The sequence below is a fragment of the Diospyros lotus genome, unplaced genomic scaffold (genome assembly GCF_014633365.1).
Source record: "Diospyros lotus cultivar Yz01 unplaced genomic scaffold, ASM1463336v1 superscaf1, whole genome shotgun sequence".
NCBI classification, from domain to species: domain Eukaryota; kingdom Viridiplantae; phylum Streptophyta; class Magnoliopsida; order Ericales; family Ebenaceae; genus Diospyros; species Diospyros lotus.
This window is the reverse complement of record NW_026267104.1, coordinates 2,673,717-2,695,017: the sequence shown is the minus strand read 5'-3', so window position 1 is coordinate 2,695,017 and position 21,301 is coordinate 2,673,717. Positions and strand designations below refer to the sequence as shown.

Genomic DNA, 21,301 nt, shown 5'->3' with positions numbered 1-21,301 from the left:
AGTATTTTGTGAAACATGGTTGTTTTCAAAACAAATTAAGTTTCCTCCTTTCCTTAACTCAAAATGATAAAATTAAGTCCTCTTAGATAGACTTTGACTGAACGTTTTAAAATTTGAAGTTCATACCATAGACGCCAAATTCATTGGCTTTTAATTTGGAGATTTAGAAACGTATTCATTTCATTAAAATTTACAGGTGAATGCAGGCTAGAGAACATGAGGACCCTCTGTGTGGTATGTCATGCTGATGTTACTGCTGCACAGTGTGCTCAACGGCGCTCAGCAAGGATGAATGCCAGGAAACAACTCAAAGTCCTTGTTGATCACCTCAGGAATATTCAAAAACCAGAACAAACTGAATCTACTAAGGTATCATACTTTTCCTGAATGCAAAATGGAATTCACTTGCTGCTTCTTTTGAAATGAAAGATGGTCTTGTGTACTATATTTTTGGATTTAGTAATAGTTGACTATATATTACTTAAGTTTGCAGTTGGTTGTTGAAAAGGATCATGGAGTGAGTCAAAAATTATAGCAGATGTGTATGTGTTTTTGGTGAAACCACTGACGACACTGGCAAAAATTTTATGTTAGTTTACTGCAAAAGGAGAAAATGATGGATCAGCCTTTATATCATTTAACTGTAAAGACTGCCTCAAACACTATTTATGATGTACGATGGCATAAATTGGTGTGGTTTCCTTTCCTGTATGAAATTGATAATTTAACATTTTAGCCTTGCCTTGGAGTAATAGTAGAAGGAATGTTGCGCTTTTCAACACCATTTTATTTATTTTGGTTGTGAGCACTCACCTTTTCAAATGTTTCCCTACCACTTAGAGATAATTGGTAAGCTAGAATTCGTACAAACTCCACTTGATGAGATTAAAGTTTGGTGTATTTGTTCCTAATCGTACTCTTAAAACTGAATTTTTAACCCATTGGAGCACCATGTTTAGGCAACGTATGCTTTCATGTTTTACCTGGTAAATTAGGGGTGTTTTGCACAATTTTCAGGACCAGGACAATGCGATGGACGAGGAGCTCTTAGTCAAGGTCCCTGGTAGTGCATATTCTGGATCACCAAATGGTGTCACTAGAACTGAAGAGGATGAAAAGTCTCCAAATCCAAATCCCCAAGGATCCAAGGTAACAGCAGGTAGTTCTCAACCATCTTAAGCAGTTATTGCGAACCTTGCTTTGGAGAAGCATCAGGTAGCTGGAGATTCAGAAGGCATGAAGAGAAGATTATATTTACCTGTATCCTGTAGTTTTGTTGAGCAGGGAAAAGCTTCCTGCTCAAGTAGTTTTGGTTTACCATCATCATCTTAATCAAGGTCCAATTCTTTTTGGGAATCCTTAACAGGCCCAATCCTATTGGCCTCCTTCAGTGGCCCAATTCTTTTTGGGATCACAAGACCCAACACAACACCCCTGCAAATGTAAATTTCGCCAAAGCATCCAATGATTTATTTTTGGTATTTTGAGCTCGTGTTATTTAAAAAGGAAAACATATTTTTTACCTAACAGTGCATCGTTTAAAAGGAACAACTCGTGAAGACCCAAATTATCAAAATTAAAGTATATAATACAGAAGAATAATACTAAGACGTCTGATGGAGTGGTTCAACTCTATACATGATGGATGGAATGAATTGTGATTTCAATCGCTACATTTCAAGTTTGGACAAAATATTTAGTAAAATTGTGATATAGAGTTGGTAAGGATATGCAAATTTATGAATTAGGTTAAAATTTATCTTTACCAATAGCGGTAATCTAAATATATTGCAACAAATGACTACACCCTAATCATATTGAATATGTTATCACAAGCTGGGTAACCTGGTCCCACTTCCAGAAGCAAAGCTGCTGCCAAAAATGAGACGTAAAAAAGGAGAATAAGAGGTAATGCCACGTAAAGTTGAAATGCACCCATCCTCGGCATCTATTAGTCAAATGTGATTTACTTTATAGCCAGTAAGGTTAGTTGAAATTCACCACTAACTAACCCTTTATTATAAAATGGGTCCTAAATCCAGACAACAAAAAGGGGAATGGGTTAGGAACAACATGTCACGGATTAAATTTTGGTATTAGTATTGAGAGTCAACCAAGCATATATAAGAATCATCTTTTTTATGTCTATAAAAGTTATCAATAATATATTTTGCATTTTAAGCTGGTAAGTTAACAGCGGAGACTTGTTTGTCATAAGTTTGTCTGTCAACTTATTGGCTTTCAAAAAATTTCATATTTGCTGGCCTATCACATTTAGAACAGAGGAAAGGAATAAAGGCATCGATAAAAGAGAATGTTACATTGTTCGGAACGGCACGATACGAACAAAATGAGAGAAGCGTAGACCCCCTCCGTGTCAGGGATGCGGACAACCCCGGCATCGGGGAGAAAAACAAATCTGTCCACCCAGTACACTAACTGTCAAACGCATAATGCACAAGATAAAATTAAGGATAAATCAATCACGGTCACAGAGATCAAGACCCATAAAATTCAGAACCAAATCCAACGAAATTCCAATCCAAATCGTTTTCTACTTTACGAATAACAAGAAGAAGATCAAGAAGGAAGAGGGAAATAATCGAAAGAGTCAGAACCTTATCTATCTACAAGAAGGTAGCATCTGCAACAGTTACGAACAAGAATCGAACCCCCAAAAAAAAAAACCCTACTAATGAGGAGGATCAGAGAAACCTAAGAATGGCCTTCCGGAGGAAGAACTGACGGTGGCGCCGCCACCGTCAACGTGCAGCGTGTCCTTCAGCTTGTGAAATCCATCGCTGAAAACCCCAAATCCGAACAAGAGACCGATCAGGATCACCACCAGGATCAAGCAGGTGCACAGCATGCACATCCTGCTGCCACAGCACATCTTCCCTTTCCTCTGTGCGTGCCCTAAAAAGATTCAGATCTGAAGAATGATTCTGGTCGATAATCTAGACTCCAGAGAGAGAAGAGGTGCGGATTCTGAGTGTTGAAGACAAGCGTGAGAACAAGAACGCACGTGAAGGTGAAGGATCGGATTGAACGAATGAAAAGAGGAGTGTTTGTTGGGGTGAAGGCACCTGTGTGGACTGGAGCGGAAGCGGTTACTCTACGCGTCCTTTTTGTTCATATAACAAAAAGAATTCAGTAACGGCTAGAAATAAATAGGTTTGATGTTGATAGGTGTCTCTTTCATTACGTCTATTTATTTTATATTTCTATTTTATTTGCCTATGGCTGATTTTTATTATATTGTTATAAAAGAGCATGATATTTATTTTTAAAAATAACTACTTATGATGTTAACAAATAATTTTAAATGAATTCAAGAATATTTTGATAAAAAAATCCTTATATTAGTACTTATCATATGTATTAACAAATTCATGGAAAGAAAAAATACAGTTATTAATGAATTTTAAAAAATTTAATAAACAGTTTGATAGAAATTTTATAATGCTTCTCGATCTTATCTTGATCATTTCATATCTTGGTCTGAAAAGTATCTCAATCTTATCTCGATATTATCTTATCTTGCTCATTTTAACAAACATCATCTTTAATAAATAATTTTATAGATTTAGTGAAATATAAAAATAAAAATTAATTAAATTTAAAATTATTAAATGACGTGATAATTTTATTCATTTGGTACATGAGCGAACTCATACATCAAAGGTACCTAATTCTCTTCCTAACATAACATGCTATCTGTCATTTTTCTTTGTCTGTGACATTAGAAAAAATGTAACTAACAATTTTATATAAAATTTGTAAAATCAGATAATACTGAATACAAAATGTTATTCATGAGATCAATTATATTTTGCTAAACTTCTATTGCCAAGTCAATAATTTCTTTTATAAAAGAATAGTGGGAGATCAAGTGTTTGAAGTTTTCAAAACTTGAATTGAAATCATTAACGCACAATTATTAATCTTCATCCACCAATTTAATTGATGTAACATATTCATATAATTTTATTTAAGAAATAACATCTTACGAAGGACTCACTTTTAATTACCACAACTCAAAAATTAGAATCCTCCCACATTAAAAGGATTTCTAGTTGAATAATTCTATAATCATATAAAAAAGACTGAGCTATATTTCAATAAAAGCCAAACTCTTATTAAGATTTCTTCCTAATCTAATTTTATTAGGTATCGCCCAGGCCCAATGAACTTAAAAGACCAACACGTTATTACGTTATGAGTTATGACCTTAATTTCTTTGTTCATCTTAATAGGAGAAATCAAACTTATTGATTTTAGGTTTACACTAATTAATCTCACATGAAATAGCTTACAAACCATAAACATAAAGTCAACACAAAAAAATATATTTTTATCCAAACTTTAGATCAAATAAACTAAACTAGCCACTAATGAAGCACGAAAATGGCTTGAAGATGTCATTTTGGCATTTCTATTTCAGAAAATAGAGAAAAAAATCCAAACATTTCGAAACGATAAATGCTAGAAACATTCGAGATCATTTTACAATTTACATAAAATGGCCCAAAATGAGTTTCTGATGACAATCACTCAGGCGATCACTCACGCACACATCTCAATGGCCAAAGCCCATTTTTTCCTCTTTTTTCAGTCTTCTTTCTTCTTTTTTCTTCCTCTTTCCCTTTGTTTCTGAATCCCAAGTCCATTATCTCAGTCGAGCACTTACTGTTCCGTCGATCCCTCGCTTCCGGTTCAAGTCATCGTTCCTTCACCGAAGATCGCCCCCTCTCGATCATTGAATCCCGAAGCCTCACGGCTAGTTGTTCGCTCGATTTGTTCGCAGCCAGTCATTCCTTCTAAGTAATTCCTCTCTCACCCAGCCATTTGGGTTCCTGTCCGTCAAAACCCGTTTTGATACAAGACGAGTCTTTTTGTTCAATTATTTATTTATTTATTTATTTTGAAAACACATAAGTGATCACTCCAGAGATACCACCACATGAAACTTACCCTTCATCTTTCCAAGCCAGTCAGATCAATAGTACGGATACAAAATAGGTGGCGGTATTCATTCAAATTCAAATAGGAACCCCTAAATTTAGCAGTTTGTACCCGTCGTTAATAGGGGTCATGAATACTGCAAAGATTTGTGCCTTTTTCTGGGAAAGCAATGCCTGCTGCCTTACTCGCATGCCTTCCCTTCCTTACATGGCTATTCTCATCCACATTTCCAAGTTTTCACATACCCTCTTAAAAACCTAATATTTTGCAACTTAGGTTACTTCCGCTTCAAGCGATTCTCACAAAGAAAACAAGATTTAAGATTTGACCATTAGCTTCCAAAATGTGAACCCAGATCTCACCCCTATGATTATGCAGGCATCTCTTATAACATGTTACAGTTGATCATATGAGAAGCCCACAAGATTTTCTATAATTATGGCTCGCACTGTCCACTGGTTAAATAATAGAGACCAGAATCACACTTCCAGCGTGTACAAGTATTACATAAACTCATACCTCGTTGATAAAACTGGTGTTTTCTGCCGCAAAAAACTGCTCTGCCCTATCAATGAAGCTTCCAGAAAATCTGGAATGTAGCATCAAAGTAGAGGAGGTTTCTGAAGCTGACTGATTTTGTTTCAGAGACGTTTCTTCGCCTCCAAGTTTCAGTGCTTTGCTTTCTTTCTGGTTTCGCGTCTTGCTGGATCTGATGCTGTTTGCAGAAGAACCACCCCTTCCAGAAGGAATTCGGGTGCTTCTTAGATTGTAACGGCCAGATCTAAGGATCATCTCACCTTGAACTTGAAGTCTACGAGATTCAGGGCCCAGCTGATTAGATTCACTAGCGCATTCTGTCAGAGGATTGGCTGAGGTAGAACTAGATTGAACTGCAGGCAAACCATTTCGGCAAGATCTTATCAAGGAGAGAAGCATATCAGTACTAAGTTCTTGCTGAACTACATCCTTGTTCTGCTCACAACCAAAGCAGGTAGCAACTAGTGTAGCAGCTAAGACTGGCATCAACTCAGGGTCGCTGAAGAACACAAAAGGTAGATCGCATACCTGTTCTTCCACTTCAACAGTTAGAATATTGAAGCAAATTAGTATACAATACAAGTTTTGTGAAGATTCCACTAGACCTTATGAAGAATGGTAGGGCTCTTTCCCCATCTAAGTACAGCTTGATTTTCAGGATGGAACAAAGCAAAATAGCCAAGTAGTAGTAAAGATTCCAGCAGAAGCAAGCCCGCCTGTAACACGTGGAAATTGTAAACAAGCAGTATTAGACAAGGGTAGTTTTCATATAATTAATGTTACTGCCATGAATTAGTGCAACTACCACACCAAGCTTAATCCCACTAGGTGGCTCGGCTATATGAATTTTAGCATACTATCCACTGTGCAGGATCCATGAATTGTGCATACAGCTCAAGGATACCTACCCAAACCTCCATAAAATTAAGAGCAACAGTTTCACACAGGAGACAAATATTGGCCAAATATTGCAAATGCCATAAAAGTAAAACTAGGTCAACATTGCCAATATCTGATATATATAATCCACAATTTTCAGGAAAGGCAAACTTACACCTCAAAGCACTGGTGTGAAAGCTCATGTCTCAAATTTCCATCATATGAATACATGGCCTTGTTGCAGTGGATTAGAAACAAATCGAAAATCACGGCTTTAAGACAGCCCGTCTAAAATCCTTGTTACGCATACAGGGGGTTGTCATGACTTATATTTGTAAGAACCCAAAAGGATGCAAAATTAATTCCAGGAGCCATACAAGCCATCAAAGTTCATGAGATGTTTTACAAGTAAATGGAAGAAGCAAGTAGTGATTCAACATATTTCCCCTCATGTGAGTAGCTAGTGTGGGAAAACTGTCTGCTATCAGCAACATTAGCCCAGTGTACGACCAGGTTCTATCCAAAGTAATGATGTGACTAGTTGTGAGCCAGAAACCCACCCTTAGCTTTCATAAAGTCTGATGCAACCTGTTCTGAGCCAGAAACCCAATCATTGTTTTTGTATGATTAGATTAGTCCATAGCTAGGAAAAGAAATTGAAAACCTAGTCTGACTAGCATTTGACAAGTATATAGCCAACAGGAAAGGTTGCAAACCAATGAAAGCCATAAGGAGTGGACCAACCCAAGCATAGAAAGAAATATAGGCTAGATCTCAATGGAGCAACCTTACCCTAGAAACTAGTCATATACACAATTTATAAACAAATAGCCTAAACGGCTTGTTTTGTGGTTGATATCTCCGTCCCTGGAAATCCATTGTGTGATTGGATGCATCCCCATTTGCTGTGTCTCTTGTTAATCTCTTGACTTTAATAATTACTTCTTGCCATGTTATATTGTAAAGCAGATAGGATTTCTCCAAAACTCTTCCCTAATAAAATATTTGAGCTTCCATTATAACTTCAACGCCAAGATCAGAAAGTATCACAAGAATGCAGAAAGTTGACAAAAATTCATTTTTCTGTTATAATTCTCATAGACAATGGTTGAATCATCATCTAGTGTTTTACTACTGAAGCATGTGCAGCAGGAACATAAGTACATATATACATATATTTTCCAAGGTCTTCACATCTACAAAAGTGTGAGTGCATGGTATATATCAACAAATAAAATGAAATAGCATGTAGAATCACCTGATCAGTAGCTACTCTCCACTTGTTTGTGCAATGGGAAAGCAGAAAACTCATCAAGTGGAAGAATTCCATTTTCAGGTCTGGCCTGGCCTGTGAAAGAAGAAAAAAGGAAAATTGAGTAGATAAATCCATTTATGAAATCACACAGCATGTATCCAAAAAAATTGAAATCCATAACATCAAAATAGAAGCCAAGTTCAGGGAGCTAGAGTTATCTTATGATATAAATGAAAACTTAAAATAATTACAAAAAAGAATGACTTACTAGCATCCTCTGTGTGAAAGTAATGTCTATTAGAGCCAAATTATTCAAAACCTTCAGAACCCCAGTTGCCACTTCTTCAAAATTAGATGGAAGAACATGCGAGGCCTGAAACATAATCCAATGGATTCCCAATTATTACATGCCCAATATGAGGGGTAGTTCTGATGCCTATTCGCATGATAGTAATAATCATGAACCCTTGTAAGTACATGAATGTGATATAAACAACTAAAAAACAATGAGATAAGGAGAACACAGATTTCAAAAGGAAATAGTCTGATAGATAGTGTGTGTGTGTGTGTGTGTGTGTGTGTGTGTGTGTGTGTGTTCTGCAAGTGTTCTTTGAATACAGGGGAAATTTAGGACTTCAGCTTATTGCATTGAAGTTTACGTTACACATGCATGGTTTCACCAGTTGGTGCCTTTGGCAATAATTTTAACCAGAAAAAAAGATAACAGTATGTTACAATAACAATGGGAATAATCATTCTTTAAGAAGTACAAACACTTCTAGAAAGTGGGTTGTCCATGTGAAGACATTAGAAAAACCAACACCAGACACTTCTCAAATGCCTTTTTTTGTGATTCTGAAATATAAATGTGCTCGATTTTAAAACATTGAATTACTGATTTTTGTTTGAACTGTGTGATATGCATACTTTTTCCATAACATTAATGTCAGTCTATACAGCTTTACATGCTTTCTTGTCAGAATTATTAGTTTTGATGATCACAACACTACCAAAACAGAATAACAAAAAAAAAAAAAATCTACTTCTCAAAGATTGTAATCATGATACTTTAAAACTCAAAAAATAATAGCAGTTACTAAAAACAATCCATGAAGCATGCTAACACAAGATGCAACTATTCTAAAGCATGCAACATGATAATAGATAGATTTTGATTACTAATTGATGACAATTGTGGGTGCATCTGGTGAGGGCCAAAAGGCCCACACAGCATAACAACCTTCCATGACATAGCACCTTTACCCACCACATGGCAACACCAGATCACTAGAGCTAAGGGAAATTTATGAAGCCAATCGCATCAGTTGGCTACAAGCGGTTCACTGTTCTCCTTGAGCCTGTTCTTCGAAGTAACCATCTCTCACCCTTAGCCATCAACTGTGCCTCAGCCAGAAGATTCATCCTGACAACCACCCCTTCAGCAGAACACAATACCTTGTCCTTTAAGCCTGGAAGCTAGGGATCAAAATCAGACCCTCAAGATACTTGTGGAATGGAGCCATAAATTAAGAGTTCTGCCAAGGCGCTTGACCCCCATCCAAATCACCCCTTCAGCAGAACACACTACCTTGAACTCTAAGCCTGAAAGCTAGAGATCTAACCTCAAAACCCTCAAAGACTTGTGGAATGGAGACATGAATTAAGAGTTTTCCCAAGGAGCTTGGTCCACCACAAACGGGGCCCATCAAAGGGAGAAGAGAAGAAGAACAAATACACTTATCAGGAAAGTGGCACCATTGGAGAGAGCATTCACCTGCCTTCATTAACTCATGGAGGAATCACCAGATCAAATTAGGGAAAGGCAGCTCTGTTGGTAGCAGGTTAGTGTAAGCAACTTTCTGTCCAATTTGTCAACAATAGACAGTGTATCACCTGTTTGTGGATCACTTTTGTCTCATAACACCATTGGTGAGAGCACTCATCTCCCTCCATTAACTCATTAATGTATCACCAGACCGAATTATAGAAAGGCAGCCCCACAGATTGCAGGTTAGCAGGAGACTGCTTTCAGTCCAATTTGTCAACAAAGAAAGGCATCACCTGTTTGTGAGTCAATTTCGTCTCATAACACCTTTAGAGATAGCATTCACCTCCTCCACTAACTCACTGATGCATCACCAGGCTGAATTAGGGAAAGGCAGCTCCACAGGTTGCAGGTTAGTGGGAGCCTGCTTTCCATCAAATTTGTGAACAAAGAAGGGGCATCACCTGTTTGTGAGTCATTTTTGTCTTGTAACAACCAAGCTCATCTGCAAGAACCAGCAACCTACAAAGGGGCCTTACACCCTCCCTCCTAAAGGATCTCAAATCCCTCCTTTTAACGACCTTAAAAGATCAAGGATTCCCTCTTACCCACCACCTGGACCATTCTGGTCTCTCCTTGCCAACCTTGAGCACTCAGATCTTGGTTCTTATCACTATTCTATGAGGTTCCCCATTCATCAAAGTTCACTCCCAATTTAAAAAACTTGTGAATAATTGAGATTGAACAAAAGAAGACCAACTTTCTGCAAGAACCACACACACAGACAGACAGAGAGAGGAGGAGGAAAGGAGGGAAAGAAAGAAACCGAGTATTTTGAAACATAATTGCCAAATCATCTCTAAATCAGTCTCATTGAGCACCATGTTGGCTGAAAGAAGATATGAACCTGCAAGGAAAGACTAACTAAAGGACCGGGCCATGATTCATATCACTAATTGGAATGATGATGAACAGCTGTACCATGAAAATATCACTGTTGGGGCGGTTTTCCTAGCATATAGCTCTAGTTTGAACAATATACTGACAACTAATTAGAACAACACAAAAGTGTGATAATTTATCTTCCTCTGCACCACCAAAACATCTGATCATGTAAAATTGAAGGAAACAGACACATGCTTTTAAAAATGTGATCTTACAGGTAAGGCAATATCAAAGAGAACTTCACAGTTTACAGTAGATACAATTGATACAGCATCATAACTAAGGTGACTCCATCCCCCATGATTACATGTCACAAAAATTTCAGAAGATAGTTGAGATGATAATTTGAGAAACAAGACTAGAGTCTATAGAGATGCAGTATTGAAGGAAGTTTAGTCTGGGGGATTTCACATAAAACAAATGCTGAAGTTGTCATGAATTGTGCATTAAAATTGGAAACATTAACCTAATAGTCCTGTTCTGATATATTTGTAACTGACAGCACTTACTTGATCAGAGGACAATCTGTTGTTTGCCTGCAATAGCACAGCTGTCAACAAAGAAGGAAGACAAACTAAGCCTGTTTCAGATATGGCAGAAAGTAGAAATGTTACTGGTGCCTTCAAGCTTAATTTATTTTCATTCTTTTGTGCTGCACCATCATTCAGAGAGTTCTTCTCATCCTTCTGCAGTACAGAAGAGTTTGCCGCATTGTCTATCAAAACATGCTGGGACTTAAACAAAATATCTGTAGCATCCATCTTTGTGTTAAAAACCTCCAGGTTATCAGAATCTTTTGCATTCACAACTGAGACATTGCTTCTTGTTACCATACATGATTCATCTAATGGCCTATCTTCCGGTACATCTGGCAAAGGTACGGCTGTGCCACCATTTAGGGAAGATAGTTGAGGTCTATCTTCCCCATTTGAGTTAATTACTGAGGAACATCCAAACTCTGCACCCTCTTCAATCTTAGGCTTTGAAGTCATATTTTCCGGTACCACTTCTATTGGAAAAGATTCCCAATCAATGGAAGAACCTGTTCTGGATCTGGATGTTAAAACTGCCAACAGATTTATGCTCAAGAGAATGGATGAAGGGAATGGTGACCCTTCAACCTGTGGCCTGTCATAAAGAGCAAAAAGATCTCGCAGCCGATGAATAACTTGATAAGCAAGTATAAGCTCTTGTAAACCATCCTGCATCTGGATTTGCCGTTCATCAGAGCTTGCATGACCAATAATTGATGCAACAGTCCACAAAAAGCCATCAAGTGCTTCAGAGATTGATTCTAAATTTTCAACAGAGGTTTTGCTTGGTAGCAAGTTGGAGCTACCAGGGATATTTGATGATGCTGCAATCTTGATATAGTTCTCAAGAGCTGCTGCCAGCATGGGGATAATCGGGGGCAAGAGATTTTGGGCAAGAAAATAACTCCTATTCATGGGCACTGATAGCAGTACCCTTAGGAGTCTTAAAAGGTAGATTGTCACCTGGCAGGCCTCAGGTTTAGATGTGTGAGAAGCTGGTAGGGCCGAAGCAATAAAATCAAGTAGACCAGTTTGGCGAGAAGCCTGCACTTCTGGGTCTTTACCCTCGAAAAACTAATCCACAAATCAATTTCAAAAGGTATTAGTTCAAAGAATCAAACAGTTTTCACATAACACACAAATATACAAACAAAAAAAGGAAAAACAAATAAAGAGTTGGCAATCTCTACCTATTCCAAAGTTTAGCTTCATCAAAGCGCATATGAAGAAGAAAAAGAAAAGCAAACAAAGAATTGACAATTTCTGCCAATTCCAAGGTTTAGCTTCATCAAAGCTTGCTCGCACATAGTTACAGGGCTCCCTTCTACCCCCCAGACCTGTGATCCGGATCATGCGTTCCAGATCGTGGTTCTCTTGTGTCCTATGATGGTGAGGAACATGATTCTGGTCCCCAAGAATGGGAATCCCAAACAGTGCATGAAATCAATTAAAACAATTTAAAACTGGGGGGGCAACTTCAAGTCAGAATAATTTTCAAAGAAAATTAGAGAAAATAAATCTCTTCTACTTCACTTTTTACTATATTCTATTGCATTTTGAATTATATTCAAACCTGACTTTGTTTGCATAGGATTCTTCAATGCACAAGTTGTACTTGTACAAGAACATAAAAAGGAATTCAGAACAAAACAAAACAAACCAGCTTCTACAATAGTGAAGTATCAATCCAATTAATTTCAACCCGATAACAACTATAAAATGTACAGCACCACACAGAATAATGAACCAATTAAGCCTATCATCTTGATACCACAAAAATTAGCACACTAAATACCACATTCCTAGTAACTATGTGCGCACACATCCAAAGCAAAAGAAAAGAAAACAAATAATTAACAATATTTACCCATCCTAAGATTTAGCTTCAGTAAAGCTACAATGATAGTAAAATTACTGCATGCACATCAAAATGGAAGTTGTATTTGATAATCTAGTGGAACCACGTTTTTCAGTACTAATTTTCTTTTGAAATAGTCAGAAACCAAACTATGAAAGGAATGTTCAAAGCTGCTACCTTAATCATCTCAGAAGTGATTAATCCAATACTATCAGCCCCTTCTTTCCTTGCTTGCCGAAGTCTCTGAAGCTCCTGAAGCCACCTTCCAATTTTGACCCTTGCAGTTCCCACTGCTGTTCTATATCCAATGCCAGCATTTTCAACAGGAGGCTCAGGAAAGTCATATTTCAAAGCCATAAGCCTCTGGCGTATTTTTTTAATCCTTCGCTTTAAGGAGTGTTGCAATGTGAGAGTGCCATTTTGCAGAGTAGAACCTCCTAAACTGGTGACATTTGCCTGTTGCTCTTCACCATTACAGGGAAGTGTAGATCTCCCCAGACCCTCCTTGTTCACAGAGCGCCGCTGCAAAGGTGAAGATTGATCCCTGAAATCCATTGAAGCTTTCTCCCGTATTTGTTCTAAGTAAAATTTGCGACGTTGTTCACTTTCACTAAGTCTTTCAGCTAATTTCTGAGCTAGAAGTTCAGCTTCCTCCTGCTGGGCTTTAGCCCTAACCTCCTTCCTGCGCAGCTGTTCTATAGCCTTTGCCTCTCGAGCTGCACTTGATGCCCTTCGTTCTTCTTCCCTTCTTACTTGAGCCTCTTCCTTTTTCCGCTGAGTCTCAGCAAGACGCTGCAACTTCTCAGCTTCAATTAGCTTCTTGCGCTCCAAAACAGCTTCTTCTCTCGCCATATCCTCCTTTTGTTTACTTTTCATCACTTGAAGTTTCTCAGCTCTCCTCAATTCTGAATCATGAAGTTTCTGGCGTAATATAAATTTTTTGTTCTCTTCATTCAGCGAAGTAATAAAACGAACCTCATTAACCTTAATGCTTTCATCACCAGCTCTTTTCACAACCTGGGCTAGAAAAGCTTCATGGCGAGATTCACTTCTTTGATGGCGAGCATACATTCCCTCCCGCAATTTCATGCTGCGAACAGCTTGCCATTCATTAACACGGTTAAGTTTCTCTGAGTTTCGTTGAAACTTTTGAACTCTTTCATTCTCTAGCTCACTTCTAATCCTCATTGCCCGTGCATGTTTTTCTTCTGCTTCTTTTTTTAAATCTAAAGCAGACTTCTTTTTCTTCTCAGGAGTCATTAGTTTGTCATGCAAAATTCGTGCACGCTCAGCACTTTTCCGGCTTATCCCCGGGGAATGTGAAAGACGGGAAGAGACGCGCATTGGAGATGCAAGTATGTCCTCCCAGTTCCTTTTCTCCTTCCAGGCATCCATGGATTTCCATGATGGTCCATTTCTCTTCTCCTTATCTCTTTCAAAAAGAGGAGTTTGCTTCTTAAGGTGATCCACATATTTTGGGTTTTTCTCAACCATATGTTCTGTCAACATTTTATCTTTCTTAGGAAGAAGCTTTTCCGTTTCAGAAGTGGATCCAACCAGTTCCCTTTTGCTCTTTCCAGTGACAGCAGCAGTGGAGCTCTCCCTAAAAAGTAGTCGAGATGCATTGATACTAGAAGCAGATCGGTTCTGTAAGAGAAGATGGCTATTTTGTGTCGGATTTATTCTACAGGACCTACCTGAGTCAGAACTCCTATTCTCTCCACTCAAGCTTCCTCGAGTGGTGCCCTGAAACTCCACTGTGCTTCCTTAACTTCAGCACTGCTTCTTTAGCATCTGGTGTCAAAGAACTTTTCCCAGCATATTTATCTGAAATATCATTGGTTATATGATCGCAACTAGGATAATTAAGGCTCAGCTTTTCAGCATCAGCAGCTGCATGCATGTTTGCTCTTTCTTGTTGGATTTTCCTAAAAGCCTCAAGCGATGAAGACAGAATTTCAGCCCTGTGAGGTGAAGTGGTCATTCGGCGAACCTGCTCAGAATACAAGCATCATGACAAATTGCCCACAGTCAACATAAAGTATATTCCAAAGAAAGTCAATATATGCTTCTTGAAGAGCTTACTAGATAAGAAATCATAGATAAACGATGCCAGGATCCTCATGCATTAACCTGCCATTTTCCTCTGTACAAATACAGGACCAAATGCTCCCAAAAAAAAAAAAAAACTCAGTGAACCAATAGTTTTCCCTTAATCAAATACCCACTATCCCTCGAACTGTGAACTCATATGGATGATTTGTGTAACCCAACAGCACCACACCCAAGCCGTTCGATCCATGCGCTATGTCATCATATTGTTCTCCTCATGATAGGTTCTCTATGTAAATATTTCAGTGTGACCATAGAACATAATTGAAAAATAAAAAAAAATGATGTTATATATTTGCATCAAGTAAGCCAAAAGGATCAGTGAAGACCAGTTAAAAGCCTCAAGCAATAGTTAGTTACTAACAGGGTTATTAACGGTAATGTCCGTGTTCTATCTTGTAATGTCCGCCCCTATTGTTTATAAATAGAGGGCTGAGGGTAGTCGCTTGAGAGGGGTGAAAACGAGTGCTGTTTGAGAGGAAAGCTAGAGATAGATAGTCTTTGTAATCTTGGTAATATTGTACTCGTGTGAGACTGCTGTTGTACTGATTCGTTCAAGATTCAAAGGAAGATTGCTCTCGGGTTTAAGGCTGGATGTAGGATCATCAATTGCTTGATGATCTGAACCAGGATAAATTCTCTGTGTTCTAGGGGTATTGTTTTATGTTCTTTACATTTCAATTTTGCCCTACTGTTATTTTATTGTGTATTGTTCATCCACACGTGTGTGTGTGTGTGTGTGTGTGTGTGTGTGTTCTATAAGGCCAATTGAGTGCATTCAAGTGCTCCCAAGATAACAAATGATAATCTTTACATTGCTTCTGTTTAATTTATAATTTGAAAACAAAAGAAACTACTGCAAGAAAAAATTAAGGACCGTAGGGACTGTTTACTTATGGAAATATTTTCTAATTTTCCATCTCCAATTCCCTACTTCATCTTGTGAGAAATCAGAGGTAGAACTCCAACCTAAAAAACCAGCTTAACAGGTGGAGGGATCCTCCTTCTTATATATAGCCCAGGTCTCCCTTGCTGAGGCGATGTGGGATCCTCCCCCCCCCCAAAAAAAAACGTTGAAGCTTCTCCAATAATTGATACATGCCCATGTGATCGGGACAGGGTATTGGTCCATGACCATGACCAAGAGTAGTCCCCCAGCCAAGAGTTGACTCTGATACCATGTGAGAAGTCAGAGGTAGAACTCCAACCTGAAAAGCCAACTTAATAAATGGAGGGATCCTCCTTCTTATATATAGCCTAGGTCTCCCTCGTTGAGGCGTTGTGGGATTGTCACACATCTCAAGTTCTCATTTTCAAAAAAAAAAACTGGAAAATGCTTTCAATTGTTAAATATGAAAACTATTTTGTTATCTTGAAATTTGACCAAAAAAAAAAAAGTGTTCTAAATGGTTATATACAACATGTTTTCAATTGTTATATATGCAATATTATTGTTATAGGAATATTATTATGCCATTACAATATTCATATTATACCATTATTGTTATAAAATTAATATGATTCATACCATATTCATAATAGCAATATTATTATATTAAAGTTATGAACAGATTAGAATGGACAACATTATAAAATTAAAGGCATTCATCCTTGCCACAGCCAGTACCAAACTCGAATAAAGGAAGAGAGGTGCATTAGGTAAAAAATAACTAGCATGAAAATTGTTGGATCTTTCAACATGAATTATAAGCAAAGATTGGAGAGTTAAATTCACGTCCCCAGCGGGATAAAAGGTTGTAATGATGATTAAATATAACCAAGACAAGAATAAGTAGTTGCACTTTTTAGTAACGGTTAACATAGGTTTTTTTCCTAATGAACTTAAGCAACAAAAACCCTACAGAAACAACTTGAGTCCAAAATAAGCCAAGAGGATATACTCCATCTGACTCTTATTTTTGACCCACAGTATTTCATTTTAGCATGTTCAGTGATGTGCATTCTGTAATAGCGCTGATGCTATCCTTCTAAAATGAATACAGATGCAGCACAAAGTGTAGGGACACCTCTATTAAATGGCATCAAGACATCAAATTCTTGTCTCCTAAAAAGCCAGGTATTCTATGGAGGAGCACCATGCCAAATCACTTGGGATACATATAACTTATTTCAACACTGCTTCTGACAGTGAACTTTTCATGTTATTTTTAGCAAGAGATAATTCATTAAATTTGGAAAGAAAAAAGAACAATGCTGACCTCCCACGAAAGTGCATGTGGCCTGCAGGTAATCAGACTTGATGGTCATAGGTAGGCCATCAGTTAATTGAGAACTGCACTTTTTTACATTCTCAAATTCCTCCACTCTACATTTTAGTTCTTTAAAATCAGATCCAGCTTCTTCAAGTACAAGAATAGCCTCTTTCATCTGCTCCAAGTCACATTCTAGTTCACAGAGAAGATAAAGTTCGTCTATAGCCCTATTAAGATTCTCAAAAAGAAAGCACCAAAGCCGCTGCCTAAATCTTTCTTTATTTTCACCTGCGTCACCTACATCCGTAAAAATCTGGGCATTCGCTAAATCATCAAGGATTTTGTTTGCCTGATGATCAGCATAATCTTCAAAGGAGGTTGCTGCCATAGATTCTCCAGGCTTTCCAGTTCCAGTCTTTTCAGATGTAAGCGAGTCAATGTTTTGGGGGATTGACACACTGCTTGAAACCGTATCTACCACAGGTACATCAGATATTTCTGAATCACCTGCTTCACACATGTTTATAGGTGCAGAAGAAACCACCATCATCCCAACCTGTTCATTGTCTGTGGGACCAAACAGAGTGCTAACATCTAAATGTTCATTACTAATGGCTTGGACTTGTTTGCATGTTTCCCTCTGACTGGAAACATCTCCACTGGAGTTGACTAATTCATCATTTATAACTTCTACCTTGACATCCTCTGGAACTTCATTCTCAACTGGAACCTTGACATCCTCTGAAACTTCATTCACATCTTTATAGTTCACTTCATCCCCTGGAACAAATGAGAATGACTGACAAACAGCACAATCAGCATTTACAGATGTTATCTCCACTTTGTCCCCTTTGAGGTCAGTGGAATGAGAAATGCATGGTTCTGAAACATCCTCAGTCTTCCCATAGGCATCAGTTCCAATATCTCCAAACCTAATTTCAACACCAACTGTCTCTGTTTTAGGCAACACAACAGCACCATCATCCAAATCACTCCACTTGATTTTTTGACAAAGATCAGGCTTATCCTTTTGATGAAGCTTTTCAACAACTCCGGTTTTATTACAAATTGTGGGAGCCCTCAACGGAAGTGACTTGGGGCATTCATTGTCTTCACAAACTACACATTTATCGAGGTAATGCATGCTTTTGTCGTCGACTGAAACAGAAGTATTTGCAGTGTTGTCACGGCTATTTGCAGCACAATCACCCACTGCTTTTGGATGCTGGCCACGAAGCTTGCCATATGAATTCCCACCTTTTACATTTGATGAAGCCTGACTGCGCAGAACATTAGAGGTCTGTTTTCCAGAGAATCCCCCAACCCAACCTTGGAGAGTGAACTTTGAGCTACTTCTATGTTTCTGTATGAGAAATATGAACAGAAAAAACAATTAAATCATAAGCATAAGATTAGGATAGAGGATGCTTTTTTCAGCAAGCTATTGAGGTTTCAAAGATGGTCCTTTCCCAGGTCATTTAAAAAAAAAAAAAATTTGAGTTGTTATGATTAGGAGCTCTTAGAAACCGATTCAAGACTTACCATCACCCGGAAATCAAACCCACAACAGAATATATATAACAGAAAATGTAAACAGCAAAGAAATGAAAGAATCAGAGCAATCAAACCATCCAAGAAGCACAGAGTTATCCTGGTTCGGACTGCAAAGTGCAATCCTACATCCAGCCTTCTCTCTGAGAGATAAATCCACTAGAAACCACTTGAAACAAGATACAAGAACCTTATTTCTCTCCCTCACACAAGTTCACTGCTCACGCAAGAGAATACAAGGACAAACTTTCTCTCTAAGCCTTTCTCTCTCTCTCGACAGTATCACTCGAATTCAAAGAACAATAGAATGATTAGTGTTATGTCCGACTTGAGCCTCTCGCCTCCTATTTATAAACTATAGGGAGGCGGTAATTACAAGGTTAATTAATCTAAAATAACTAAGTTAACTAATCTAACTTAGAATAAAAAACAGTTGGACTTCATCTTTTTTCTAACAGATTCTTTCTTCAACTTCTAGAAATAATCCTCCATGCAAAAACCCAACATGAGTAAAGTTGCATAATGCAAAAGGGAAAAGGGAAGCACATAATCCACTGTACCAAAAATAGGGAATTAAGAGAGACACACACACACACACAAAACAGCACTCTTTTGCAAAACATCACTTTTAAGGCCAGTTTGAAATCCTTTTGTCTATGTTTTTTGTTTTCATTTTCAAAATTTTGAGAACAGGAACAGAAGACAACTATTTACATTCTCAAAAATGTGAAAACTAAAAATGAAAATTAGGCAAAAAAAATGAAAACAAGAAAGAGTTTCCACTTCTTTTCAAAATAACATTATCATTTTCAACAAATAACTCTGCTCACAGATTGAGTAATTGAACGCTTATAGTATTGAAGGTGTTTCTCTTATTTAAAGCTGGTACCCAGATAAAGGAGAAGGGCTGTTAGGTAGCTGACAAGAAAAAATTCATTAGATGAAAACATCATGAATTCTAAAATGACTATTGACTACAGGTCTAGAATTCATGCAGCCGAACCCACCTAGTGGAATTAAGGCTAGCGATTATTACTGTGGTTGCTATCATTTTTTAAAAATGTACCTTTCCATAGTATATTATTGCCAGTAATATTTTAATATTGATCTTTTATTGTATTTTGATGATCTTATTAGAATATTGGTATACAAGTTAATATCATATTATCAACAAACATTATAATATTAATATATATTAGGAAATTTGTAATTATTTGTCAATTTTAAAGAATTAATACTACAAATATGTTATTCACGATATTGCTAATACTGTATTATTAATGGTAGTCATTAATGATATTAATAATAAATCTTAGATATTTTCTATAATTTTATAATCATATTGATATTGGAATATTAAAGACCAATATTGTTCATAATCTTATAATATTCATTAAAATATTATTATAATTTAATATTAATATTAGTAATACAATAATAGTGATTTGCTAATATCATAATGTTAAAGCGTTGGAGACATAAAAATAATAGAAATATCACAAATATTAAATATAATTATCAAAATATTATTCATCATATTACTAATATTATAAGATTAATAGTAACATTTATAGTATTATTGATATTAATAATGGATATTAGGATAAGAAATTTCATTAAAATAGTTATAAATTCAATATTATTTATTAACAAATTAGTATAAATTATTAACATTGCAACATTGGTAACTGATATTATTATTTTTTGATAAAGTACATTAATGAATTTTTGATAAAATAAATTAAAGAACTATCACATATATTTAATCACCATGTAAAATAAACAATTTTTTTTATCAAGAGTGATCTTTTGTTTTTGTTTTTAGAATTTTGAAAGACAATAGCATCAAACAACACATTAGTTTTCATTTTCCTCACAGAAAATTAAATTTACACACTTTTATTGAAAATAAAAACTAAAAACAGATAAACAAAAATTGACAGCATTATGAAATGGGCCCTTACTAAGTTATCAAATATGGAGTATGGAGTATGGACTCCATGCAACAAAAGCAAAGCAAAAAAACATGAGAAAATCTAAAGCCAAAAAACTTTAAGAATAAATCATTAGCCAAAAATATAAAAACATGAGCTTATAAGTCCAGAGTTCATCTTCCCAAGTGATTCGAAAACAACTCGAAAGTGAAACAGAGAAAATCTATGTTCCTGCTCTCAGAAAAAAAAAATACAAAAATTCAAAAAATACTAAAAAGAGTGTTCTTAAAGTTCTTAACATTAACATTTGGGATAAATGAGAAAGTAAAACAATAGAAATCAAGATAACTGTCAATCAATGCACTGATATGCATTGACAGCGGCGTGTGACTCTTTTCCATAAAGTCATTATTTAGCATCTTGCAGCTCATTTTCCATGAGTCAATAATATATAAAGTACATAATTTAGACCAAAAAAAGAGTCACCCAAGTAATTGAGGCAAAGGATTGTTAGGTTGAGCTCAGCCAAGCATTTGGAAATCTCCCCAAAAATCAAGGCCCTCAATTGATGTGTTCAATCCGTGTCCTCCATAAAAAAAACACCCTTTGTGTCATATGGAATCAATTTCAGAGTCAAATGTTAGGAGTTTCTCTACTCGTAATTCTAGTTCCTCCAAAGTCGTATTAAAGATACACTATCTATTACAAGGAATCTATGACAATCACAAACAATAGTTGCCATCATCAATATCGA

General features: G+C 36.8%; 5 protein-coding genes across 10 annotated transcripts in view; 2 read left to right on the top strand and 3 right to left on the bottom strand.

Annotated features, from left to right (window-relative positions):
• The window catches only part of LOC127793271 (uncharacterized), a 49,716-nt gene extending 48,187 nt beyond the window's left edge, over positions 1 to 1,529 (top strand). The window contains exons 23-24 of one of the 2 annotated variants that reach the window (XM_052324120.1): positions 197 to 369; positions 1,018 to 1,529. In XM_052324120.1, coding sequence (XP_052180080.1) covers positions 197 to 369; positions 1,018 to 1,179 — 335 coding nt within the window. In that variant the 3' untranslated portion in view covers positions 1,180 to 1,529. The remainder of the gene's footprint in view (positions 1 to 196; positions 370 to 1,017) is intronic. The other variant, XM_052324121.1, reaches the window with a different exon arrangement.
• The window catches only part of LOC127793273 (heparanase-like protein 1), a 31,388-nt gene that overhangs the window by 814 nt on the left and 9,273 nt on the right, over positions 1 to 21,301 (top strand).
• The window catches only part of LOC127793270 (uncharacterized), a 45,024-nt gene that overhangs the window by 22,536 nt on the left and 1,187 nt on the right, over positions 1 to 21,301 (bottom strand). For 3 of the 5 annotated variants that reach the window (XM_052324112.1, XM_052324114.1, XM_052324117.1), the window contains one exon: positions 17,360 to 18,425. The exons of the other annotated variants lie outside the window; for them this stretch is intronic. In XM_052324112.1, the coding sequence (XP_052180072.1) occupies positions 17,360 to 18,425 (1,066 nt within the window). The remainder of the gene's footprint in view (positions 1 to 17,359; positions 18,426 to 21,301) is intronic. 5 annotated transcript variants of the gene reach the window in all.
• On the bottom strand, positions 2,391 to 3,122 carry LOC127793276 (uncharacterized). Its single transcript, XM_052324138.1, has one exon. The coding sequence runs from the start codon at positions 2,891 to 2,893 to the stop codon at positions 2,693 to 2,695; it is 201 nt and encodes a 66-aa protein (XP_052180098.1). The 5' UTR covers positions 2,894 to 3,122; the 3' UTR covers positions 2,391 to 2,692.
• LOC127793272 (uncharacterized) lies at positions 5,269 to 14,689 on the bottom strand. Its single transcript, XM_052324124.1, has 6 exons — positions 12,915 to 14,689; positions 10,856 to 11,953; positions 7,905 to 8,009; positions 7,640 to 7,729; positions 6,108 to 6,218; positions 5,269 to 6,030 (listed from the first exon to the last, which is right to left on the bottom strand). The coding sequence occupies exons 1-6, from the start codon at positions 14,244 to 14,246 to the stop codon at positions 5,479 to 5,481; spliced, it is 3,288 nt and encodes a 1,095-aa protein (XP_052180084.1). The 5' UTR covers positions 14,247 to 14,689; the 3' UTR covers positions 5,269 to 5,478.

Coding starts and splice junctions, on each gene's coding strand:
- LOC127793276 (XM_052324138.1), bottom strand. CDS start 2,893: ATGTGCTGTGGCAGCAGGATGTGCATGCTGTGCACCTGCTTGATCCTG.
- LOC127793272 (XM_052324124.1), bottom strand. CDS start 14,246: ATGTTGACAGAACATATGGTTGAGAAAAACCCAAAATATGTGGATCAC. Junction 7,730..7,904: donor CTTTCACACAGAGGATGCTA/GTAAGTCATTCT, acceptor CTTCTTTCACAG/GCCAGGCCAGACCTGAAAAT. Junction 6,031..6,107: donor GCCCTACCATTCTTCATAAG/GTCTAGTGGAAT, acceptor GTGGAAGAACAG/GTATGCGATCTACCTTTTGT.